Below are 22,939 nucleotides of genomic sequence, written 5' to 3'. Positions count from 1 at the left end.
TACAGAACCTCTTAATATAGTTACTGATTCTCAGTATGCAGAGAGAGTCGTGTTACATATTGAGACTGCAGAATTTGTTCCTGATAATACAGAATTAACTTCTCTGTTTTTACAATTACAGGAAACTATCAGAAACAGAAGTAATCCTATGTATATTACACATATCAGATCCCATACGGGTCTGCCTGGCCCACTAGCACAAGGCAATGATGAGATTGATCGTTTATTAATTGGAAGTGTGCTAGAAGCCTCAGAATTTCATAAGAAACATCATGTAAATAGCAAAGGTTTGAAAAAGGACTTCTCTATCACTTGGCAACAAGCCAAGGAGATAGTGAAAAACTGTCCTACTTGTTCCTTTTATAATCAAACTCCATTGCCAGCAGGTTGTAATCCTAAGGGCATTCGGAGAAATGAGGTTTGGCAGATGGATGTCTTTCACTTTGCAGAGTTTGGAAATTTGAAATATGTGCATCATACCATAGACACATTCTCAGGGTTCCAATGGGCTACTGCTCTTAACTCTGAAAAAGCTGATTCTGTTATTATACACCTGCTAGAGGTGATGGCAGTTATGGGTATACCTGCACAAATAAAAACTGACAATGCTCCAGCATATGTCTCTACGAAATTGGAACAATTTTTCAAATATTATAACATAAAGCATGTTACTGGTATACCACACAATCCTACAGGACAAGCAGTGGTTGAGAGATCTAATAGAACACTTAAGGAGATGCTCAACAAACAAGCTTGGAAGACTAAACCCCCCAAACATAGGTTGCATAATGCTTTATTAACACTAAACTTTCTTAATGCCAATGAAAAAGGACAAACAGCTGCAGAAAGACACTGGACTACGGAAAAAACTGCTGAACTCAATCAGCCAGTATACTTCAAAGATGTACTAACCTCTGCATGGAAACCAGGACATGTATTACGTTGGGGTAGGGGTTTTGCATTGGTTTCTACAGGAGAAGAAAAACTTTGGATACCATCAAAGTTGATCAAGATTCGACTGGAAAAGGAAAAACCTCTCAACAAGGACAAATGACAGGTATTCTACTAAGGTATATCTTATAAACTAAATAGAAGCCTCCCAAAGGAAAGGGAAGTGTTTTGCTTTTATCTTCACAGGAAAACTCATCTTCAGAAGGCAAAGGACACTGCATGGGTAGATACTTAAGAAGACAAGGTAGCTATAACCATCAAATAGAAGGAATGTGCCATACGGTAAACTTTACAGCTGTCTCTCAAAAAACTCTATTTCTCTTTATTTCCTAGTCCCTATTCAATTAAACCAATGCTGGACTTAGAGGTGGATTTGGCTTTCCTCCTCTAAAATCCAAGCACATTATTTAACTAAGCTTTAGTGTTTCTGTATTGTATCAAGAAGCCAATTGATGTAATACAGAATAAAAGAAGAATTTGGGGACTGTCTTTGTCTTTTCTTGGATCTTTCTCTCAAGGTGTACACCCTTTCATAATTGTTATGCTCTCATGGTTGCATTCCCTAGCATGTGTACATACACAAGCAAACATTTCTCTGCTAACTGTTTATGTTTGAGTCCCACACAGCCAATGAAGACCTGCCTGACAGCAATCCCTGGACACCCTGGAAAGAAAATGGGCCACATCTCCTCGACTGCACTGGATCCAACTTGCTCCATTTCAACTGACACTCCGGCCAGAGGTTCGGGTACTGACTTCAATCAAGTTGAGGATTTCAAGCGAGACCTTCAATCAAGTGAATCCCATCTAACATACTAACATTTTCTTTCTACAGGACCCCATATGACTATCAACGTCCCATTTCAGCAGGAAGTAACTTGGAGAATGCTACGCCCCCTTTCCCCATTGTTGTCACTTAGGATAGTGTATATACCTAGTTAGGAATAGCTTCCTATTGTTTATGACTTTAGGGTTTAGTTAAAATAGATAGTTATCTTCTTATATTTTACCTTTATACTGTTAAGTTTTAATCCTCTTTTAGACTAAAAGGGGAATTGTAGGGGAAGCTGTAGCCACGCCTTCTTAGGGGCTGGCTACAAGAGTACCTGAGGGCTTGTGAGGGCGTGGTCAGAGTGAGTAGGGGGACTGCGTTTTCGGTTTCGGTTTCTCTTTGCTTCTTGCTGTACAGACTACCACCGGCTGGCTGGTTCGCTCTGTAAGTAAGGCTTTTCCCTATTAAATACCCTTATATTTCTACCTGACTCCGTACTGGTAATTACCTACTATAAGGTAGTCCAGAGATCCAAGGTAAAAACAAACACTACTGGTCTTTAAAAATAATAATAATAAAGCAAAATAAAATACTCTTATAATATTCTGCTAAACTCATAGATCAGTGCCTTACTCAGCCACCATCAGAGCAACTTCTTCCCGCAGCAGACTGAAAACAAATACAGAGACCCACAGCCAGACATTGTTCAGAGAGAGAAACCTCAGGATACATCTAAATGGCATGTCTCCATCACATCCCTCACCCCAGAGCTAAGAGAACCCCAAGCAAGAGGATGTGGAGAAGATGAAAGAGCTGGAGGGGTGGAGGTCACCAGGAGAACAAGGTTCATATGAACTCACAGAGACGGAAGCAGCAAGCACAGGGCCTGGACAACCTGCACCAGGTAACGTTCATGAGACTCCTGAGTGTGTGAACAAATGGGTCTCTGATTCTTGTGTCTGCTCTTGGGCTCTTTTCCTTCTGTCCGACTTCAATGTGATGGGCTTTGTTTTACTTTATTGACTTTTATTTTGTTACGCCTTATTGTCTCTAAGAGACAGAAAGGGAGTAGACCTGCCTGGGAGGAGAGGTGGAGAGGAACTAAGAGAAGCAGAGGGAGGGGAAACTGTAATCAGGATATAGTGTATGAGAAAAAAAAAATCTACTTTTAACAAAAGTGGGAAAATTAAAATATAAACATAAAAAATAAAAATAAAGTCTAAAACTTTAGTTTAGGGTTGGAGAGATGGTTCAGTGGTTAAGAACAGTGGCCACTCTTCCAGAGGACCTGGGATTCGAGTCGCAGCACCCACAGGGCTGCTCACAACCATCTGTAAGTCCAGTTCCATAGGATCTGATGCCTCTTCTGGCCTCCATGGGCATCGTGCACATACAGACATTCATGCAGGTAAAACATTCATACACATAAATAAAATTAAACACAACCAAGTTCAGCTGAGCATGGTGGCAAAACCTGTGCATCCCAAAACAAGGAGGTAGGCAAGAATCATTGTAGGTTTAGGGTTAGCCTGAACTACCTAGCAAGTTCAAGTCTAGTCTGGGCTACAGAAGAAGGTCCTGAAGGAACAGGAAACAAAAACAGTGGAGAAAGGAAAGGTTCCAAAGACTGGAGGCAGCTGTTAGTGAGAAGAAAGTTTTAGAAACAACTGTCTCCATCTAATTTACACAACAGGGTCCTAGCACCTGTCTTAAGCTCCTGTTCCAGGGGCTTCATGTTTTGTTTTGTTCTTTTTCTCATTTCTGAAAAAAAAAAAAGGCTTTCTATTCTTTTCTAAAAACATTCTAATTTAAATTCTCTATTGTGATGGTAGATTGTTAAGAATTTCCCTTTGAAGCTGGGGCAGTGATGGTGCATGTCTTTAATCCTAGCACTCGGGAGCCAGAGACAGGTGGATCTCTTAAGTTTGAGGCCAACCTGGTCTACAGAGTGAATTTCAGGACAGCTAGGACTATGCAAAGAAACCCTGTCTTCAAAAACCAAAAACAACAACAAAGAAAGACTGGAGGAAGAGAAGAAATGGGGAGGGAGAAATGGAAACAGAGGAAGAAAACTTTAATCCAAAACATAAAAGGCCAACAATCACCTGAGAAATCCATTCCACAGAACTGTTCATGCTAATGGGGGAAAAAAAACAGCCCCAAGAATCCCACAACTATAAAGAGGTCATGTTACAGAGAGCACATGATACTTGAAACACAAAAAAGTGGGGAAACTTATAAGCAATTGGTTATTTTTATGTTTTGAATATCAGATGTCCCCACATGCTGACATTTGGAATGCTTGTTCCCAAGCTGACAAACTATTGGGGAAAGATGATGTAGAGCCTTTAGGAGGCCTAGCTCACAGAAACAGGTCACTAAGAACAGAAGAGCAGCCATTTAAAAGTTATTCAGGGTGCTCTACTTATAAACAACCTTCCCAATATATGTCCCCACCACTACTAGGTATCTTCTGCACAATGAGATTTCTTGTCAAGTATTCTAGTCACAGAAATGTGATGTAACTAATACAGGAACCAACTAAATGTTTTAAATGAACAAGACAAACTCAGACCAGCTCAAAGCAGGGTATTCTCCAGGCTGCTTGGCACACCTAAGAGAGGCACTGCACAGCAGAGCACTAGGGTCCAAGATTTGCACCTCTTATTGTCTATCCTCAGAAAACAATCCCAATGCTGAAACAGTATTCTGTCATGCTTTCATAATGACAGAGATGACAGAGGCAATCACATGCCTGACACATGGCATACACAAAGTCAGCCACTGGTTACAAAAAAGCAATGGAAAACTAGGTTGAGTGTGCTACACGTGTTCAATTTAATAATAGCATTGAAAGTCAGGCAATGGTGGCACACACCTTTAATCCCAGCACTGGGGAGGCAGATGGATCTCTGTGAGTTCAAGGCCAGCCTGGTCTACAGAGTAAACTCCAGGATATCCAGAGCTGTTACACAGAAAAAACGATGTCTTGAAAAATCTAATAATAATAATAATAATAATAATAGCACTAAAAAAGACAAAAATATAGTATGTGTCACTAGAATCCATATGTAGGATTTTTCAAATTTTTCTGTTCCAAATTTCTTTTTCTTCATGAAATATGCCTTGCTTCATCTCTTTCTTTGCTATTTTTTTTCTTTAGAGAGAGCATCATGATGCAGCCTAGGATGGCCTCCAAAGCTCATGTGATCGTCCTGCTTTGCCCTTTCAAGTACAGACACTACAGGGCCATCATGGTCAGTGTCCCTTGCATATATAAGCAGAAAAGAGTAGCTACTTTTTCAAGATGATACCATCAAGAGTAAAGCTGGGAGCTGAAGAGTTAGCTCCATGATTAAGAGCACTGGCAGTCCTTCCAGAAAACCCAGGTTCAATTTCCGGCACCCACATGGTGGCTCACAACCGTAGGTAACTCCAGTCCCAGGGATCCAGTGAACCCTTCTGGCCTCCAAGGGCACTGTGCACACCTGGTGCACAGACACACATGCAGACAACATGCCTATTACATAAAACACTGTGTTCATTTTTATGCACTTTATGAAAAAAATTTAAAAAGTAAAGCTCTATCCTCGTCTTTTTTTGTTGTTTTGTTTTGTCAAAACAGAGTTCAACAGTGTAGCTCTAGTTAGTCTAGAACTCACTTTTTCGACCAGGTTGGCCTTAAACTCACAGAGATCTATCTATTCTGAGTGCTGGGATTAAATCACAAGTCACCATGCCTCACTCCCTTAACTTTCTTTACAGAACTTCCTAGTAAGACTCTATTGCTGAAGACACACACTTTAATCATAAGATGGAGAAATCTAAGAAGCTGTACTCACCAGGAAGCTTCCTCTTTGCTGGCTAGCTTTCATAATGCCAAAAGTTGTTTTACAGGCTACTGAGGGAGAAAAGCCATCAACTGTCTGACCCAGATGTGAATCCTGTAAGCTACAGTAATGACTGACTGGCCTGGCAAGACAGACCCTCATGCCTAGTACCAAATACCTAGTCTCTAATCCATGGGTGGGGAGATCACAGGCCCTACTAGTATTATTTCGCCAAAGGAACACAGAAATAAGACAGCTTCTAAACACTTAGCTTTATACCCAAAGACCAGTGGATTAGGAACAACAACAACAACAAAAAGACTCGAAGCTGGGCAGGGAACTGGTTGGGCAGGGGGGAGTTTCCCAGAGAATCTGGAGGTGGGAATGAGGGTCCAGTATCTAGACAGCATCTAAATAAATGCATTGTGTTCGTGTATGAAAATTATGAATAACAGATAAAATTTTAAATAAAAGTAAAAATAAACTTTAAAAGTAAAATAATAATTAGGAAAAACAAAAAGTTACAGGAAACGGTCAAGCATGGTAGCTCACACTTGTAATTCCAGAAATTGGGAGGCTGAGGCAAGAAGATTATAAGCATTTTTTTAAACCAAATTGCGCCTCATAGTGAACCACAGGCCAGCCTTGGCTAATGAGGAGAATTGTCTCAAGAACCTGAAGACAAAAGGTTACAGGAAGATCCACCTTAAAAGTTCAGCTACTAAAGGAAGCAGGTGCAGCTCGGGAGCCACAGGCAAAGAGCACAAAATTCTGCTGGCAGCTAGTGTAGCCGGGCAGACAGCATTTCAAACAGCACATTACTGTGCATAGGCCTACTCTTTACCCCACCAAAAAGATAACTATGGAATAGGGGTGACTCGGAACCAAGTAAACAAATTCACTGAGCACCTCTGGGGCCACTCCCAGTGACCATGCTGCTGTACTCAAACACCCTGGGTACTCACACACGCTCAGGCCAGTGGCTGCACTGCACATGAGTATACAAATCTGGCAATAGCCTCTCCAAGGTGGATGCCAGCCCCACCAAATCAATCAGTCATTCTGTTCACATCAGCACTAAATGGCACTGAGGTCCTGGTGCTCCAGGCTGTGGCCTTTCCTGTAGGATCCCAAGAAGTGAACAAAAGGTTTTGAGTTTTACCTTCTGTGGCCCACAGATACTCCATGGAGTAAAGCTTGGCATAAATCTACCACCATCAGTGTGTTTAGTAATAAGAAATACAGGGTAGACAATAAGGCTGGCGAAATGGCTCAGTAGATAAAAGTACACACACGTACACACATGTGCAGTAAATAATTAAATGTAATATTTTTACTAAATGTATTTTTTTTAATTTTTTAAAAAGACAATAGTTTTCATTTAACAAAGTTAAAAAAACATTCACAAAGTCTCACCCAGCTGGCAAATAACTGAAAAGGGAGCCTTCAATTTACAGTGACTGTATTTTAAACTTACCCCCCCCAAAAAAAAACCACCCCACTTACAGGAATTCATTCAATGAAATCAATCAGAAGAGAATAGTATAAAGTGTTTAGGTGGAATATTCAGGAATGGCCATGTTAATCTTGGTAACCAAATAGGAAGAAGGCCATCTACATGTCCAGCTATAATATCTACGTCAGGAAAAGACGTAGATATTAAAGTCCCAGGGGTATTCGGGTCCAGTGTCTCAAAGAGAACATGTGAACACCAGACATGCTCCAGAATACAAACAGCTACACCTCCCAGAGCAAGAAAGAAGACATGGCTTACAGTCTTCAAAATGTATGGATTCCTTTTATTTCGGTTTGAATCTGAAATAGCCTGAAGGAGGCTGGGCGTTGGCAGCGCACACCTTTAATCCCAGCACTCGGGAGGCAGAGACAGGCGGATCTCTGTGAGTTCGAAGCCAGCCTGGTCTCCTGAGCAAGTGCCAGGATAGGCTACAAAACAATAGAGAAAACCTGTCTCAAAAAACAAAAAAACAAAAACAAAAACAAAAATAGCCTGAAGGATCCTGGCTGATGGGGCTTCTCAGAAGTGACTGACTGGATCAGGAATGCTCTAAACTCAGCAGAAACTAATCCCCTAGTGGGTTCATAATTTGATGGCATTATTGATAGTACATGCCAGCCTAGTTGGAGAAAATACATCAGATATTCCCTGAGAGGGTTATATTTTGTCCCTGGCCGGCCTGTCAGTATGTCCATCCCTCTCTACTACCCAGATACCATGAGGTCAGCAACTCTCCTCTCTGTTAAATTCTGACAGACACGGCACAGGCCCAAAGTTCTTTTCCTCCTTCACAGAGGTAGACCAATGACTAAGATAGATGTACCATGTACTAAAGACCTATAAAACTATGAGCCTAAAGAAGCCTTTCCTCCTTTGACTCTTCTCAGGCATCTTTCCACAGCAATGAAAGGTTAACACTTTTAAAATTATAAAGTTGTCATCTTTTCAGACCTTGATAAAGGACAGAGATTTTCCCTCCAATGTGAGGAGCCTCTAAGAGGCCTCAGCTGGGAATAGTGGCACATACATTTAATCCCAGCCTGAGTTCCAGGACAGCCAGAGTTACATAGCAAAACTGTCTCACAAAGAGGCCTTGCCAATTCCAGGGGACTAAAGTATTCCTCTCCTCTCTTGCCTTCTTGGGACCCATACCTCATTATTGGTCATGCCTTCTAACATGACATCCAAGGTTGTCAACTACCAAAAAAAAAGTGTCTCTTCCCACTTTACAGAGGTGAATACCTTAAAGATACAGTCATCCCTTATTTGAGGCACCAACCATTATCGAATTAAAACAACCACAAGACTTTACAAACAACTTTCAACAATTCAAGAGGGAAAATGTTGAAATTTCTAACTTAGGTAACAATGCACGTATTTAAAATCACATCATTAGGAATCCTAACATCTACCAGAAGTCACACTTTACTAAATAAAATTCCTAGTACCAACTTCCAGGTGTTGTAAATATGCCTTTAAACAACATTCAGAACAGTGATTCTCAACCTTCCTAATGCTGTGACTCTTCAATACAGTTATTCACATTGTTGATCAGAGATCCTAAAAGCAACACAGGCATTGTCATTAGTCTTGGTTGCCCACATAACTTTGATGGTAAGATCCTATTGCTGAAGACACCACACACAATGGTCACAGGACATGGAGAAATTAAGATTATACTGACCAGGAAGTTTCCTCACTGCTGACTAGCTTCTATAGTACTCAAAGTTACTATGTAGGTGGCTGAGGATTGGTGGGAGAGTCACCAACAATCTTACCCAGCCTTGAACCCTATAAACTGTAGCACGAATTCTAACTGTTCTTAATAACAGTAACTCAGAGTCGACTATTGGGGTTAAAGCTGAAGATCAGAGAAGCAAACCATTCAGCCTCTAGAGAGTTCTCGCCTCTACCAATGCTCAGTCCAAAGCGGCGACCCTGACTTCAGACTGCCTCCTCAGACTCCTGAGACTGAACTGGTCCTCAGATTGCACTTCTGCTCAGACTGCATTCTTCTCATCTCCTCCTGCCTTATATTCCTCTCTCCGCCCAGCCATATCACTCCTGTCTCCACCTCCTGAGTGTTGGGATTAAGGGCATGTCACTCCAAGTGCTGGGATCACCTTTGTGTGAGCTGTTTCTCTTTTAGACTGATCAATTTCATACAGCTCAGGCTGGCCTTGAACTAACAGAGATCTGTCCTGCCTCTGTCTCCCAAGTGCTAAGACTAAAGGTGTGCGCCACCACTGCCCTGGCCTCTATGGCTAACTAGTATGGCTAGCTTTGCACTCTGATCATAAACAAAGTATCACCATAGTAAACTATAACACTGAGCAGAATAGCAAGACATGCCCAGAGGTACAATAGTGACATGAGTTATAACGGACTGCTTTCTGATTGGATCCAAGACCCAATCCATTAAGACGAAACACATGCCTGCTACTGTAAATGTGAAGAACTGATGGCTGGGGAGTTCACAGGGCCCAAGGATGAACCTACTATATTATCCTGCTAAGTATACATATTATCAAACTGTCCTCTAAATTCATATCTCTTTGCCCATATTTTAGGGCAGCTCTCAGACCTCCGTGCAGTGGATGGTAGTTAATACAGAAACTCAAAGCTGTCAAAGTGCAGAGAATAAGCACCAATGGACTGCTCAGTCACAGATGGGATAGCTATAACACACACACACACACACACACGCACACGCACACGCACACGCACACGCACACGTACTCGAACGTGCATGTCTTCTGGACATGACATGACCACTCATGAACTCACAGTAGCTATTTAGCTGCCTGCACACAGCGTGCACAATCAAGCTAGTCAACACTATACCATGAAGAGGGAAGGGGCTCATGAGTACCAGCACCTAACTGAGGAGCTATATAGACAGTTGATGGCTTCTGGAGGAGGGAAAAATCAGTCCTCTTTAAGGGTGTGGACCCTGGAAGGTTGACCAAGCGCCAGTGGATAACCCCATACCCATGGATATATGGGCAACACACAAATTGGCCTCCATAGGTTTTTATTTGTTTTTGTTTTTTTTTAAAAAAAAAAAAAAAAAGGATACAAACTGTGGGAGAGTAGGTTTTGTGTATTAATTTCCTCCCAGATAAATCCATATATATCAAGACACAGAATGATGCTGGAGCTGGAGAGATGGCTCAGAGGTTAAGAGCTCTGGCTGCTCTTCAAAGAACCAAGGGTTGCATTCCCAGGGCCCACACGGTGGATCAGCCATATGTAACTCTAATTCCACAGAATTCAACACCTCCTTCTGACCACCAAACAATGCACACACAAGGTATAAAGACACAGATGCATGCAAAACACCTATACACATAAAATACCAATTAAATAAACCATATTTTAAGAAAAAGAATTAAATCTAAAACAAGAAAAGGGCACAAAATGTTAAGGAAGTGAAACAAGATGTTCTAAAGGAAGGTGAGTACTCCACCCTACATAACACTCCTTAGCTCAGCAAGTCCTAACCCTGACCACATTCACTGGGGTCCTCCCTCCCCAAGCACATAGAAGACATTCTTAGACAAACAAGCTGCGTGGAAGGGCTCGGGTAACTGAGTTTCCTGGAAAACACAGTTTCTAACCTGTTGAGCAGCCTACAGATTATGTAGTGTGCTCCAAGTTTCTTAAGCTGTCAACTACACTGGAGTGAGCTTTGGTGGCGAAGCTGTGTTTGAGTTGTTTCTGTTCCTGTAAATAAACCCTCACCCATGTACCTGTAAGTAACCACAATAAAACTCACTAGTTAACAAGCTGGACTTCGGTGTCATCCATACTTTGATCGTCATTATTAACAAGTGAGTAGACACTGGTTCAGGTCTCTCCAGGAAGAGTGTTGCATAAGAGTAGGAAGGAATGTGTGAAGTTGGGAGAACTTAGGGAGAGTATTAAGGAGTAAATATGATCAACCCAGGCGTTGGTGGCGCACGCCTTTAATCCCAGCACTCAGGAGGCAGAGCCGGCGGATCTCTGTGAGTTCAAGGCCAGCCTGGTCTACAGGTTCCAAAGCAATACAGAGAAACCCTGTCTCGAAAAAACAAATAAATAATAAAATAAATAAATAAAGGAATAAATATGATCAAAATCCATTGTATGAAATTCTCCAAGAATAATATTTTCTAATGGTTTTTAAATTTTTATTTCTTTTTTATAGTGTTTTGCCTGCATGTATGTCTGTGTGAGGGTATCAGATCCTCTGGAATTGGAGCTACACACACTTGTGAGCCACCATGTGGGTGCTGGGAATTGAACCCAGGTTCTCTGGAAGAGCAGCTAGTGATCTTTTTTTTTTTTTTTTTTTTTTTTTTTTTTTTTTTTTTGAGACAGGGTTTCGCTGTGTAGCTTTGAAGCTTGTCTTGGAATTTGCTCTGTAGGCCAGGCTGACCTCAAACTCACATCTCAGGCACATCTCAGTCAACAGCCCCACACAGCCAACAAGACTTACTTGGACACAAGGACAGCAGCTGCATCTCGAGCCTTGTCACTGACCACCAAATAGGACTGCAAGAATTTGACAAATTCCAATTTAGTATTCTTTTCTTTATTTTCTAGATTTCTTACAATTATGTAGTACTTATACAATATTCAAAATTAAGTGCAAAATGAATAGTTTCCCTAACATTTTAGTGATATATAATCTATGATTTATTAAAGCTTTCCTGAGAAAGCAAAGTCAGCTACAAGCCATAGAAGCCAGGCATCTAATCTCTACACAGTTTATCACAATTTCAAAGTAAGCTGAGGTGGAATTTTACCCAAAGTAAGCTGAGTTATCACTGACAGCAGTAATGTTAGTCAAAGCAAATATAAATATATACATCAAAAGTTTAACTAGCTAAACTAATTTCAGACAACATAAGCATGAACAAGAGCACAATTAATTGTTAAAGGTCTGTGTCATCATAATCACCTTTGCTATTTGCAGAATGCGGTCCATTATGGGTATTCGTGTTTCTCCAGGTTGAGTGGGGAGATTCCCATCAAGGCGTGAAAAATCAAAAGGGATCAAGCAGGTCACAGAGAGCCACAATAAAAGCATGTATCTCGTTTCCCATGTCTAAAGAGTTAAATCACAGTCAGAATGATTCCAGTATACAAGACTCGAAGGCCAGGGCTAAACAGTAACACCTGATCTCAAAAAGGAAAGTAAAGAAAAGAAAAAGCTGCCCGGCATATTGGCACCCACTCAAATGTAATCCCAGCATTCAGGAGGCTGAGTCATGAGGATCTCAAGTTCAAAGCCAGCCCATACCGTAAAGTAAGTTCTAGGTTAGTCTGGGCTACATAACAAGAATCTATAATAATCCCAAATAATAATTCAAGAGACAGAGAACAACATCCAACCACACTCCCTGGCCATCCTATTGCTTCCCACCAACCCAATGTACACCACAGGCCCTCAGACACCATCAGCCCCACTCTCACTATAAACAGCACACTGTGCTATGCCTTTAAGTCTTCCTAGGGCACTATGAACCTGTGATAGTCTTGGAGACCTAGCACAGTCACACTGAGTTAAAAGGCATACTCTTTGCTTTATAAAGAATAAATTCTAAGAGAGTATCTTAAAGCAACATGTGTAGAAGCTAAAGAAGCAGCAAAAGATTTTTTTTAAAAAATAGCCTAAGATAAAACCAATAAAAGTTGAAAGGTAGAGTTGCCAGTGACAATGAGGCGGCAGGGAGGGCTTGAGAAGAACTCACCTCATGGTCTTTAGGATTCTGACCTGTGAACATATCTAACACAGGCTGAACATCAGCTACTTCATGAGGAAATAGACGCAGAAATACTTTATATCCACGAACCTGCCAAATAAAAAGACATCAGAATATAAAGAATGTAGACTACACTATATAATCAGAAAACAGAAAGAACAGCAAAGTTGCCTTGATGCTTTCATCAAAAACTATCGTCTCTGCCCCCTGAAGATTGAATTGTGTCACACCGCAGTGATGCAACTCCACAAGATCAAAGGGACTAGAAAGGTTTCTTTCTTGCTTTCCTTCTTCTTTCTTTATTCAATATGCTCTGTTCCAATTTGGCTAACAAATCATACTGAGTACATCAGAGATGTAAGTATGTTACAAACTGAAAACTTCTGCTTCTACCCTGTTCAGAGATTACTCTTTGACATTTATGAAAACGAAGTTCCTATGCACCTCAAATGGCCCCACCAACACTTCCGTAAGACATGCAGCGCTATCCCAACAACCAAAGGCCTCATCCTACTACACAGGAATAATGCTCGAACATGTTCCCTGATTCTCACAAACTTCCCATAGAAATGACTCCAAGTCACTCCCTGGTCTCTAAGTCTGTGGCCAGAACATGGGCATCACCAGAGAACTTGCAGAGAAAGCATATCATCAGCCCTAGACCTTCTTCCCCAGAGGTGCAGCATAAGACTCCCCAGTAAGTCCATTGCCATACTGCGGCATACAAGAACTTCTATTGCTGGGTGTGGTAAGCACACCTTTAATCTCAGCACTCAGGAGGCAGAGGCAGATGAATCTCTGAGTTCAAGGCCAGTCTGGTCTACATAGTGAGTTCCAGGACAGTCAGAGCTACATAGTTGAGACCCTGTTGCAGGGGAAGGACTGGGGGGAGGGCACTTCTACTTCTCTATTTCCATCGAGCTTTTCTGCTTTTTCCTTATTCTAGCTAAAGAACCCAAGATCACTAAGACCCAAGACCCAAAACATACTAAATAGGAAATGAAAACCCACAACTTGTGCTGAAGAACCATGTTCCCCAAGAAATAACACTTAAGGGGTTAACTTCTAAAGCAATTAGATGAGAAAGTATCTGTCCACTCTATAGTGCTGTACAAATGTTACCTTGGTGATGATATAGAGAAATTTAAAAGCCAGATGCACGAGGGCAGGCGGAGATGCCTCATCCTGTACTAGGTCCAACAATGAGTTCATCATCCACTCTAGGGAAAAACAGATATGAAATACTTGCCATAAATTAAACATCAACAGGGAAATGAAAACGGTTTTCTTTAGGACATAAAAATGCTTCCGTTTAGCAAGCCTATTTAACCAAGTATCAATACAGCAAAGAAGTGCATGTCCATCTCAGCCATCTCTGAAAAAAAAAAAAAAAGTACACACCTTAACACTCACTCCTATTTTTAAAATACAGGGAAAATATCTAAAATTGGTATCTGATACCATGTTTTACAGATGACACCTGTTAAAACTGCTCTGATTTAGCAGCAGTATAGGTTGAACTAATGCAGTGAGACAGAAAAAAAAGAGGAAGATAAGGGTCACTCAGGGTACAGCCTTCTCCTGTCTGTACAAAGGCCAGAACCCAGTACAAGGAGAGGTTAATACAAGGCAGGGCACAGAGAGAAGGAGAAAAGACTCTAACAGGCTGTTAGCTGACAGTGTGTAACATAAGAGTTCCAGCCATACTCCACTGACCACTCTACTGGCCTCCCTACCAATCCAGTGACAAAATAGACCCTTACACACCACCAACCACATCCTCAGCACAAGCAAGACTGTGTTGTGTCCTGTCAAGTCTTTCTAGGGCACCATGGACGTGAGGTGGTCTTGGAGACCTAGCACTGTCATCATGAATTAAAAGGCATACTCTTTGCTTTATAAAGGCCATATTTTAAAGGATAAATACACAAAGATTATAGTGTTCCTCACTTTCTATTTCTTTTTGTTGTTGTATGTTTTGTGGGTTTTTTCTTTCTTTTTTTTTTTTTTTTTTTTTTTTTTTTTGGTTGTTTGGTTAGAGTTTGTTTGTTGGTTGGTTGGTTTTTTGAAGACATGATCTCACCATATAGTGCTAGCTGGTCTGAAATTCCCTGTATAGATCACACTGTCCTTGAACTCACAGAGATCTGCCTTCCTCTGCCTCCCTAGTACTTGGACTAAAGGGGTGCACTACCATGCCCGGCCCCATTTTTTATTTCTTTAAAAAAACATTTGAGTGTCATTTTGAGAGATGGCAGTTAAGAGCACTTACTGATTTTTCAGAGACTAGGATTTAGTTCCCCTGCAACTCTAGCTCCAGTCTTTCAAGCCTCCACAGGCACCTGCACATATTCACATATATACACATAATTAAAAGTAAAATCTTAAAAAAAAAAAAAAAATTCAGGGCCTAAAGAGATGACCCAGCAGTTAGAAGCACTGCCTACTGCTCTTCCAAAAGATCAGGGTTTGATTCCCAGCACCAACGTGGTGGCTCACCCCATCTGTAACTGCAGCTGCAAGGAGTCCAATGCCCTCTTCATACCTACAAAAGCGCTGCACACATGGGTACACAGACATACTTGCAAGCAAAACTCCATGCACATAAAATAAAAATAAATCTTTTATTTAAAAATTAAGTGTTTAAGGTAAAACTTGTAACAAGTATGAAAGCAAGTTGTGTGACAACGGTAGCAAGTTGTGTGACAAACAACAGGAGGAAGAAACACAGACTCTTCTGAAAGTTTCCCCACCATGCATGAAATGTGTACTATTTGAGGGCACACTGAGGTAAGTTCAGGGTACATATGATAAATCCTGGAAAAAAAGAAAAAAAAAGAAAAACTACTGAGCACATACTGAAGATAAAATAAAACATCAAGACAGTGACAGGAGCCTTTTAATCCCAGCACTCAAAGGCAGAAGCAAGTGGATCTCTGTGAGTTTAAGGCCAGCCTGGTCTACATAACAAGTTCCAAAAAGGCCAAGACTACAAAGTGAGACCCTGTCTCAAAATAAATAAACACCAAAAGCTATTAAATTGATACAAAATAAAGCAATAGAGTAAAAATAAAAAAGGAAGAAAGAACCCAAAAGGAAATGGGATTAAGAGAAAGTAAGTCTCGACAGAGTTGATTAAACCTAGTCATGTGTCAGCATTACCAAATAAAAATACCCTAATGGCTATTGGAAGACAAGTACTTGAAGGCTAAATCCAGACAAAAAAGAAGACACACACAGAGCATTTGCTATCAGGAGAGACTTAAGAACCAATAGCATTACAAAACCTAGAGGACTTTTTTCTTTTTTCTTTCTTTTTTGGTTTTTTTGAGACAGGGTTTCTCTGTGGCTTTGGAGGCTGTCCTGGAACTCGCTTTGTAGACCAGGTTGGTCTCAAAATCACAGAGATCCACCTGCCTCTGCCTCCGGAGTGCTGGGATTAAAGGTGTGCGCCACCACTTCCCAGCTTCTAGAGGACATTTCTAATTACAAAGATCAATTCAGTAAAGACTAAATGATTCAGTGAGTGATACAACAAATCCCAGAACACCAAAATAAAGCAAAAACAAAAAGCAGAAATAGAAAATCATTAAGGATACTAACAACACTATCATTCACCTTAGTCCAACTAGCAGTATAACAAACTTTTTTTTCAAATATAATGGAAGATTCAACAAAGCAGACTATAAGCTGTGTCATATTCTTAATAAAAAAAGACTGCACCTAACAAATGCACAGTGGGTGAGACTATTTCCCACTGAAACCAGACAGGCTGACTAGAGAGGCTAAAACATCAGGGATCCTCATACATTGCTGGTGAGGATGCATAATGACTACCTTTTATAGAATAGTATGACATTTTATTACAAGACACACATTTACTATACAACCCAGAAATTCCACTCTTAAGAAAGTCACCTAATACATGTGAGCAGCAATATGCAAGCAGCCATTCTCAAAGGCTGCTGATTCTCTAGCCCATTTGCAGATGGCACTGATTTTTAGACAACTTGCAAACAGCAGCTAAAGTTTATAAACATAACTGAGATTTCGCTTAAAAAAAAGAAAAGTCACCTAAGAAAAACAAAAACATGTCTGCCCAAAGATGGTACATGCAAGTTTAAAGCAACATTATTCATAGCAGCCTAATCAATCAGAATCTCATTAAAAAAAATATCTGTATGAATCTGTGAATTGAACAAATGGTGAAGTTTATCTGCACTAATGAAAGGACTAGAAATAGTAAAATAAATAGAAATGATGCTAGACAAAGTACACCATAAAAGCAACTAACAAAAACAAATGACACAGGGGGAAAAAAAGTATATACAGGGACAAATGAAACAGAACATAAGTCTAAAATACAAGCGAGTATGTATGAGTACTAAATACAGACTTAAAATGGTATTTCAGAGCTGGAGAGTTGGCTAAGAGTTAAGAGTGTTTGCTGTGGTGATATTTTGTTTATGATCTAATAAATAAAGCTTGCCTGAAGATCAGAATGCAAAGCTAGCCACACTAGCTAGCCATAGAGGTCAGGCAGTGGTGGCACACACCTTTAATCCCAGCACTCAGGAGACAGAGGCAAATGGATCTCAGTTATTTCAAGGACACCCTGAGCTACATGAAATTGATCCAGTCTACAAGAGAAACAGAGCTCATACAAAGGTGATCTCATGCCTTTAATCCCAGCACTAAAGGAATATAAGACAGGGGACAGGAGAATAGGGCAGTTTGAGGGTTGGTGGAGACAGATGCAGTCTGAGGACAGGACCACCCTTTTAGTCTGAGCATTGGCAGAGGTGAGAACTCTGTAGTAGCTGGCCTCTTTGCTTCTCTGATCTTAAGCTTTAACCCCAATATCTGTCTCTGGGTTTTTATTATTAATACCAATTAGAAATCATGCTATAGCTTGCTGCTCTTGCAGAGGACCCAAGTTTGGTTCCCAGAATCCACATTGGATAGCTAACGACTGCCTGCAACTCCAAGAACTGACACATGCACATGTACATAGAAATAAAAATTATATTAAAAAACATATTTCACAAGGGGTAAGGGCTGCTAAATCACTCAGTTAATAAGGCTCACATCATCAGTTAAAAAGAGTTAGATTCTGGGCTTACTAGCAAAGATCAAACACAAAGGAAGAGACTGAGCTTGGTAGCAGAGGCCTACAGCATAGCAGCAGGCTAAGCCAGGAAGATCATAAGTTCAAAGCCAGTCTAGGCCATACAATGAAACCCTGCCTCAGAAACAAAAGACAAAAAATGAAAGAAAGAAAGACAAAAAGAAGAAAAAGAAGAGACTGATAACATTCGAACTCAAATATATTAAACTTCAATAGATAACACACGACACATAACATTGAAAGGCAAAAATGGAGTCACAAAATGTGCCCTGCACAGGAAAGAATCAACACAAGCAAGCAAGCATCATCTTTATCAAAAAGGGACCTATTTCTATTTCCCAGAAGACAATGAACAATAAAAGTCATTAAGCACTAGATGGCACCAGACGGTGGTGAATTAAAATCCCAGCACTTGGGAGACAGAGGCAGGTGAATCTCTGTGAGTTCCAGGCCAGCCTGTTCTACAGAGTGAGTTCCAGGACAGCCAGAGCTGGCTGGCTGGATGAATGGATGATCACACTCTGGGCTCCACAGCATAGAGGGACTGTCAATAAGGGCAGAGGTTCAAAGCTATCACCAGAAGAGGCCAAACCGTTCCTTTCATGTCTTGGACAGTGCCCACATCTGTTCCATGGGGACAACTAGGAATCCAAAAATATCAGATGAGGCCTAGAACACCCACTATTCTGCCACTCTCAGCATAGCCAGCCCTTCAGTCTGACATCAACCACTTGCCTCCAACTGGTCCCTTCAAAGACCCATCTTCAAGAGGCTCAGGGAAAGAGGTGTTTAAATCCTGCCTACAGTCTCATCAACCGTGCAGCATGGAACAAGTTAATTAACCCCTCAGACCTGTGCTTCAATTTCTCCATTCGTATAGAGTAGCTTAGGATAAATGACCTTCCATGGGGACTGTGTGGTTACTACAATTATCAAATCAGTTGGATCACACACATTCTTACACACACACACACACACACACACACACACACAGAAAAAAAAAAAAAGAACAGGACAAAAAATAAAAAATAAATTACCAAGAGTACTTGAAGCCAGCCCAGGCAATATACACAAGACCCAACCTCAAAAAAAGAAAAACCAAACCAGGAGTAGTAATATCTGTAATCCCAGCACTTGGGAGGTCTAGGCTGGAGAACTGCCATGAATTTAAGGCAGGCCAGGGCTACAATACAATACTCTGTCTCAAAACAGAAGAAAAGATCCAAACAAAAATGTAATTAATATAAAATAGGTTCAAATATAATGAAAGCAATGAAAAGCAAACAAAATTTCCTTCCTAGGGGTAGATGCAAGCAATATCTACCCCTCCTGTAAGATCTCAAGAACAGACCAAGGTACTAGTCCATCAAAGTTCACTCTAGGGAACCTATGAGTATAGGCTTTTTTACAGAGCATGGATGAGGCGTTACTTACTGGAGTGAGGGTGCCTCCCCAAAAAAGTCTTTACCTAACAGGGACAATGGCTTTCACATAGCCACATAGATGGGAGTCTCCCTCCCCTAGTCTAGGGCCTAGAGTATACATATATAGAGAGAACAGTATATAATATATAGAGAATAATATGTTATATATACTCTAACATATATTTTTTTCTAATATATATATATTAGAAAACAGTGGTACTCAACCTTCCTAATGCTGCAACCCTTTAATACAGTTCCTATGTTGTGGTGACCCCAACCATTAAATCATTTCATTGTTACTTCATAACTGTAATTTTATTGTTATGAATCATAATATAATTATCTGATCTTCAGGGTATCTAATATGTGACTCCTATGGGGGTTGAGACCCACATGTTCAGAACCTAGAGTTTAGGCCCTCCCCAAGGCCACCTGCAATTATGGTAGCGTAGTATGCAACAGGTGGTAGAGAGCCAGGGTACTCAGATAAGGGTCTATTAACACCTCCTGCCTCCATATGAGGGGGTGTAAACACTCAACAAGCCCAGCTGGGATAATCTCTTGCAAGTGTACACAGCTGAGCTCCACAGATGGTGGCTGTCTGGCTCAGAGGATAACCCTGTGTAACACTCTCCTTATACTAAAGACATGAGACCAAGCCTCAGTGTCTCTATCTGTAAAATGGAGCTGAAAGATGACCTCATCAACTGCTGTGTGGATAAAATGGAACCTTTGATCCTACAGGACAGTTACCAGGAAGATAACAGCTGTTCACATAACAAACTAAAACACGCATAAGAAGAAAAGACGTATTCTTTAAATAGCAACAAGTAGAAAGTAGCTTAGACCCATCTGCACATAGTCTAGATTGATAGCTGAACTTCCAGCTATTCATATCACAGGTCCATAAAGCCAAATGGCAGAGAAAAAAAAAAGACAGCTCTAGAGACACTTCATCTCACACCTTCTGTGGGTAACACACAGAGGTGCCAGCAGGACACACAAGACCTTTATGGTGGTCTGATTTATTGAACCATCAAAATCACCAGCTTCTATGCTTACCAAGGTGTGGGTCCAGGAGGTGAGGCTGCTCCTGGTATTTGTCCATAATTACTAAAAGGAAAGTAACATGAAAATCAAATCAGATGGCCTTATAAAACTCAGTAACTATTGCCTCAGTAACTATGAGACAGCTCCCCTCTTCCCAGCCTTTGTAACGCCCAAGGATACACCCGACAGATGCTATTCAGCCACCCAACATCTGCCAGGTTCCTGAGGACCAGAGTGACCACACCTTCCTCTTGGATCCTCTTCTCATACCTCTTCTGATATCCTAACTGGTTTTCTTCCCCACACCTTTCTTCACTCTCCACAACTCCACCTCCCCTTGTTGGACAGACGCCCTTCCACACCTTTAATGCTCCCCTGCTGAGCATGGTGTCCTCCTGTTCCACCAATCTCCAAACCAATGACTGCACAACCTCCCTACCCTGGCCACCTGCTTCCCACCCCTACCAGCACCCTAATCTGCTTCTCCTCAATCCTGTGATTTCTCTGCCTCTGCGATTGTCACCTGCCGTTCCACTATGCCACCACCCCTGACTTTCCCTAAAACCAGAGCCCCATCACTCCAAACCAAGAAAGACATTGTGGGGAGAATTCCCTTAGCTAAGGAATCCACAAAGATGATTCTGCTCAAGTACAAAACTTTAATTATCAAACGGTTCATTTGGCCACTGCCTAGTTTGCTTTCTATGATAAAACTGACCAAAACCAACTTGAGAAGGAAGGGGTTAATTTGGTTTGCACAGTCGGCCACTGCGGGAAGCTAAGGAATGAACTTAAGCAGTAGAAGCAGGAACTATAGGAGCGTTGCTTTCTGACTTGATCCCAGGCTCAATCAAGTTCAGCCACCCCAGACCCTCAGGCCCGGGGGTGGTACAGCCCACGTCGGGCCGTGCCCTCCTTCACTGCACAGACATGCCTACCAGCCAGTGTGTTGGTGGCAATGACGTGATTTCTTGCGAGGTAGTCTAGTTTTGTGTCAAGCTGACGAAAGCCGTGACAGACTGTATTCATTACAAACCACTGTCAAGGCCTACCTAAACTCAGAACCCCCAGAGGAGCCCGGTGGCACCGTCCGCCCTCCTGCCCCGCCTGCAGCCGGATCCTAGTTAAACCTGGCGCCCTGAGGCTGAAGAGCCAACCGCCTCGTAGCGGAGCCCACAGCAGCACACGCCCCAGCCAGACCGGCCCTCTCCGCTTGCCACGAGCGAGCGGCAAGAGCGGGATCGCTGTCAGCAATCCCGCGCTTCCCTCCCGACTGCCAGGGAAGCCCCGGGGCAGGCAGGAGGGAGGGCTCCCGGATCCCCTCCTCCCAGCTGCAACCACTGCAGGCTAGCAGCTCGGGGGCCGCGCCCGCACCGCGGAATCGCTCCTCCGCCACCTCCCGGGCCGCGCGCTCGCCGTGCACCGCGGGCAGGCTGCCGAGCAGCGCGCGGGTCTCCGCACTCTCGCCGAACGCTTCCAGGGCGGCGCCGCTGGAGAGCGCGTCATCCTCCATCTCCTCCTCGGCGGCGCTCGCAGCCGGCTCATCGCTCAGGACCATCCCGCCAGCACCTTCCGTCAGAACCATACCGGCCGCCGGGAGAGAAAGGAGGAGCCCCGAGAGCCGCCAGCCCCGCCCCGAGACCTTCGACCCCCACTACAGGGCGCGCCAGCCGACAAAACAGCTCACGCGAAGCCGGCTCAGTGCGCACACCGAGAGCGCGAGCGCAAGGCGGCACCAGGATAAACAAAGGCACCAGCGTTCTCCAGCCTCAACCGGGAGTGGGCGGAGCCCGGCAGGGGTGGGGCCGTGGAGAGTGCGGCCCGAGGAATGGATTTGATGGGAGCGTCCGGACAAGGAGGTTAGGAAGGGGCTCAATTTAAGATTGGGGCAGAACCCGGGTGGGAGTTGAGATAGCGTGGACAGTGCAGGAAAACTAAGGAGAAAGGACCGGAGGGTGGGGGCGGTGTCTGAACTCGGCGGGGGGGCGGGGGCGGGAGCGGGGGCGGGGGCGGGTTCGAGTTTTGGGGTGAGAATGTGGTGACCTTGTCTGAGCTCCTGCAGGGGTGACGGTAAGCGTGTAGGAGGCAATGGGGGTTTGCTGGCCACCCAAAGCAGCCCGGACAAGAGATGTGGGCAGCACACTGCTGGCCCTGCGCTCACCAACATAACACACCTCACTAGAAAGTGGGGTGCTGGAGCGATGAGATAGCTTGGTGGGTAAAGTCTCCTGCACTAAGTCTCAGGACTTGAGTGTGTAACAGAGCCCCAAACTTTCGTAGCACACACACACACACACACACACACACACACACACACACCTTAGCACAACTGATTCCAAGATGGAAGCTCCATTCTTTCAGGCTATAAAACTCAGCATGTAGACAGCACCCACCAGCCGAACTGAAAACAAATACCTAATCCATCAAAATCCACAGTTCCAGGAAAGTCTCCAAATTGTACTAATCTTGCTTTTGGGCTTCTGTAGTTCCACTTTTGACTGATTGTTCTTGTTAATTG

At 42.6% G+C, this 22,939-nt stretch overlaps 1 protein-coding gene across 1 annotated transcript in view; it reads right to left on the bottom strand.

The window, feature by feature from the left end:
- Tbcd (tubulin folding cofactor D) overlaps positions 1-22,049 on the bottom strand; it is a 171,891-nt gene extending 149,842 nt beyond the window's left edge. Inside the window, exons 1-6 of the mRNA XM_027425304.2 lie at positions 21,796-22,049; positions 20,434-20,484; positions 13,942-14,039; positions 12,808-12,909; positions 12,015-12,161; positions 11,550-11,605 (exon numbers count right to left, since the gene is read on the bottom strand). Of these exons, the coding sequence (XP_027281105.1) occupies positions 11,550-11,605; positions 12,015-12,161; positions 12,808-12,909; positions 13,942-14,039; positions 20,434-20,484; positions 21,796-22,006 (665 nt within the window). The 5' untranslated portion in view covers positions 22,007-22,049. The remainder of the gene's footprint in view (positions 1-11,549; positions 11,606-12,014; positions 12,162-12,807; positions 12,910-13,941; positions 14,040-20,433; positions 20,485-21,795) is intronic.
- Positions 22,050-22,939: the final 890 nt, after the last annotated feature.

Source organism: Cricetulus griseus, chromosome 7, assembly GCF_003668045.3.
Source record: "Cricetulus griseus strain 17A/GY chromosome 7, alternate assembly CriGri-PICRH-1.0, whole genome shotgun sequence".
Classification (NCBI taxonomy): Eukaryota; Metazoa; Chordata; class Mammalia; order Rodentia; family Cricetidae; genus Cricetulus; species Cricetulus griseus.
The sequence above is the reverse complement of the archived record's forward strand: the minus strand, read 5'-3'. Positions and strand labels throughout refer to the sequence as shown.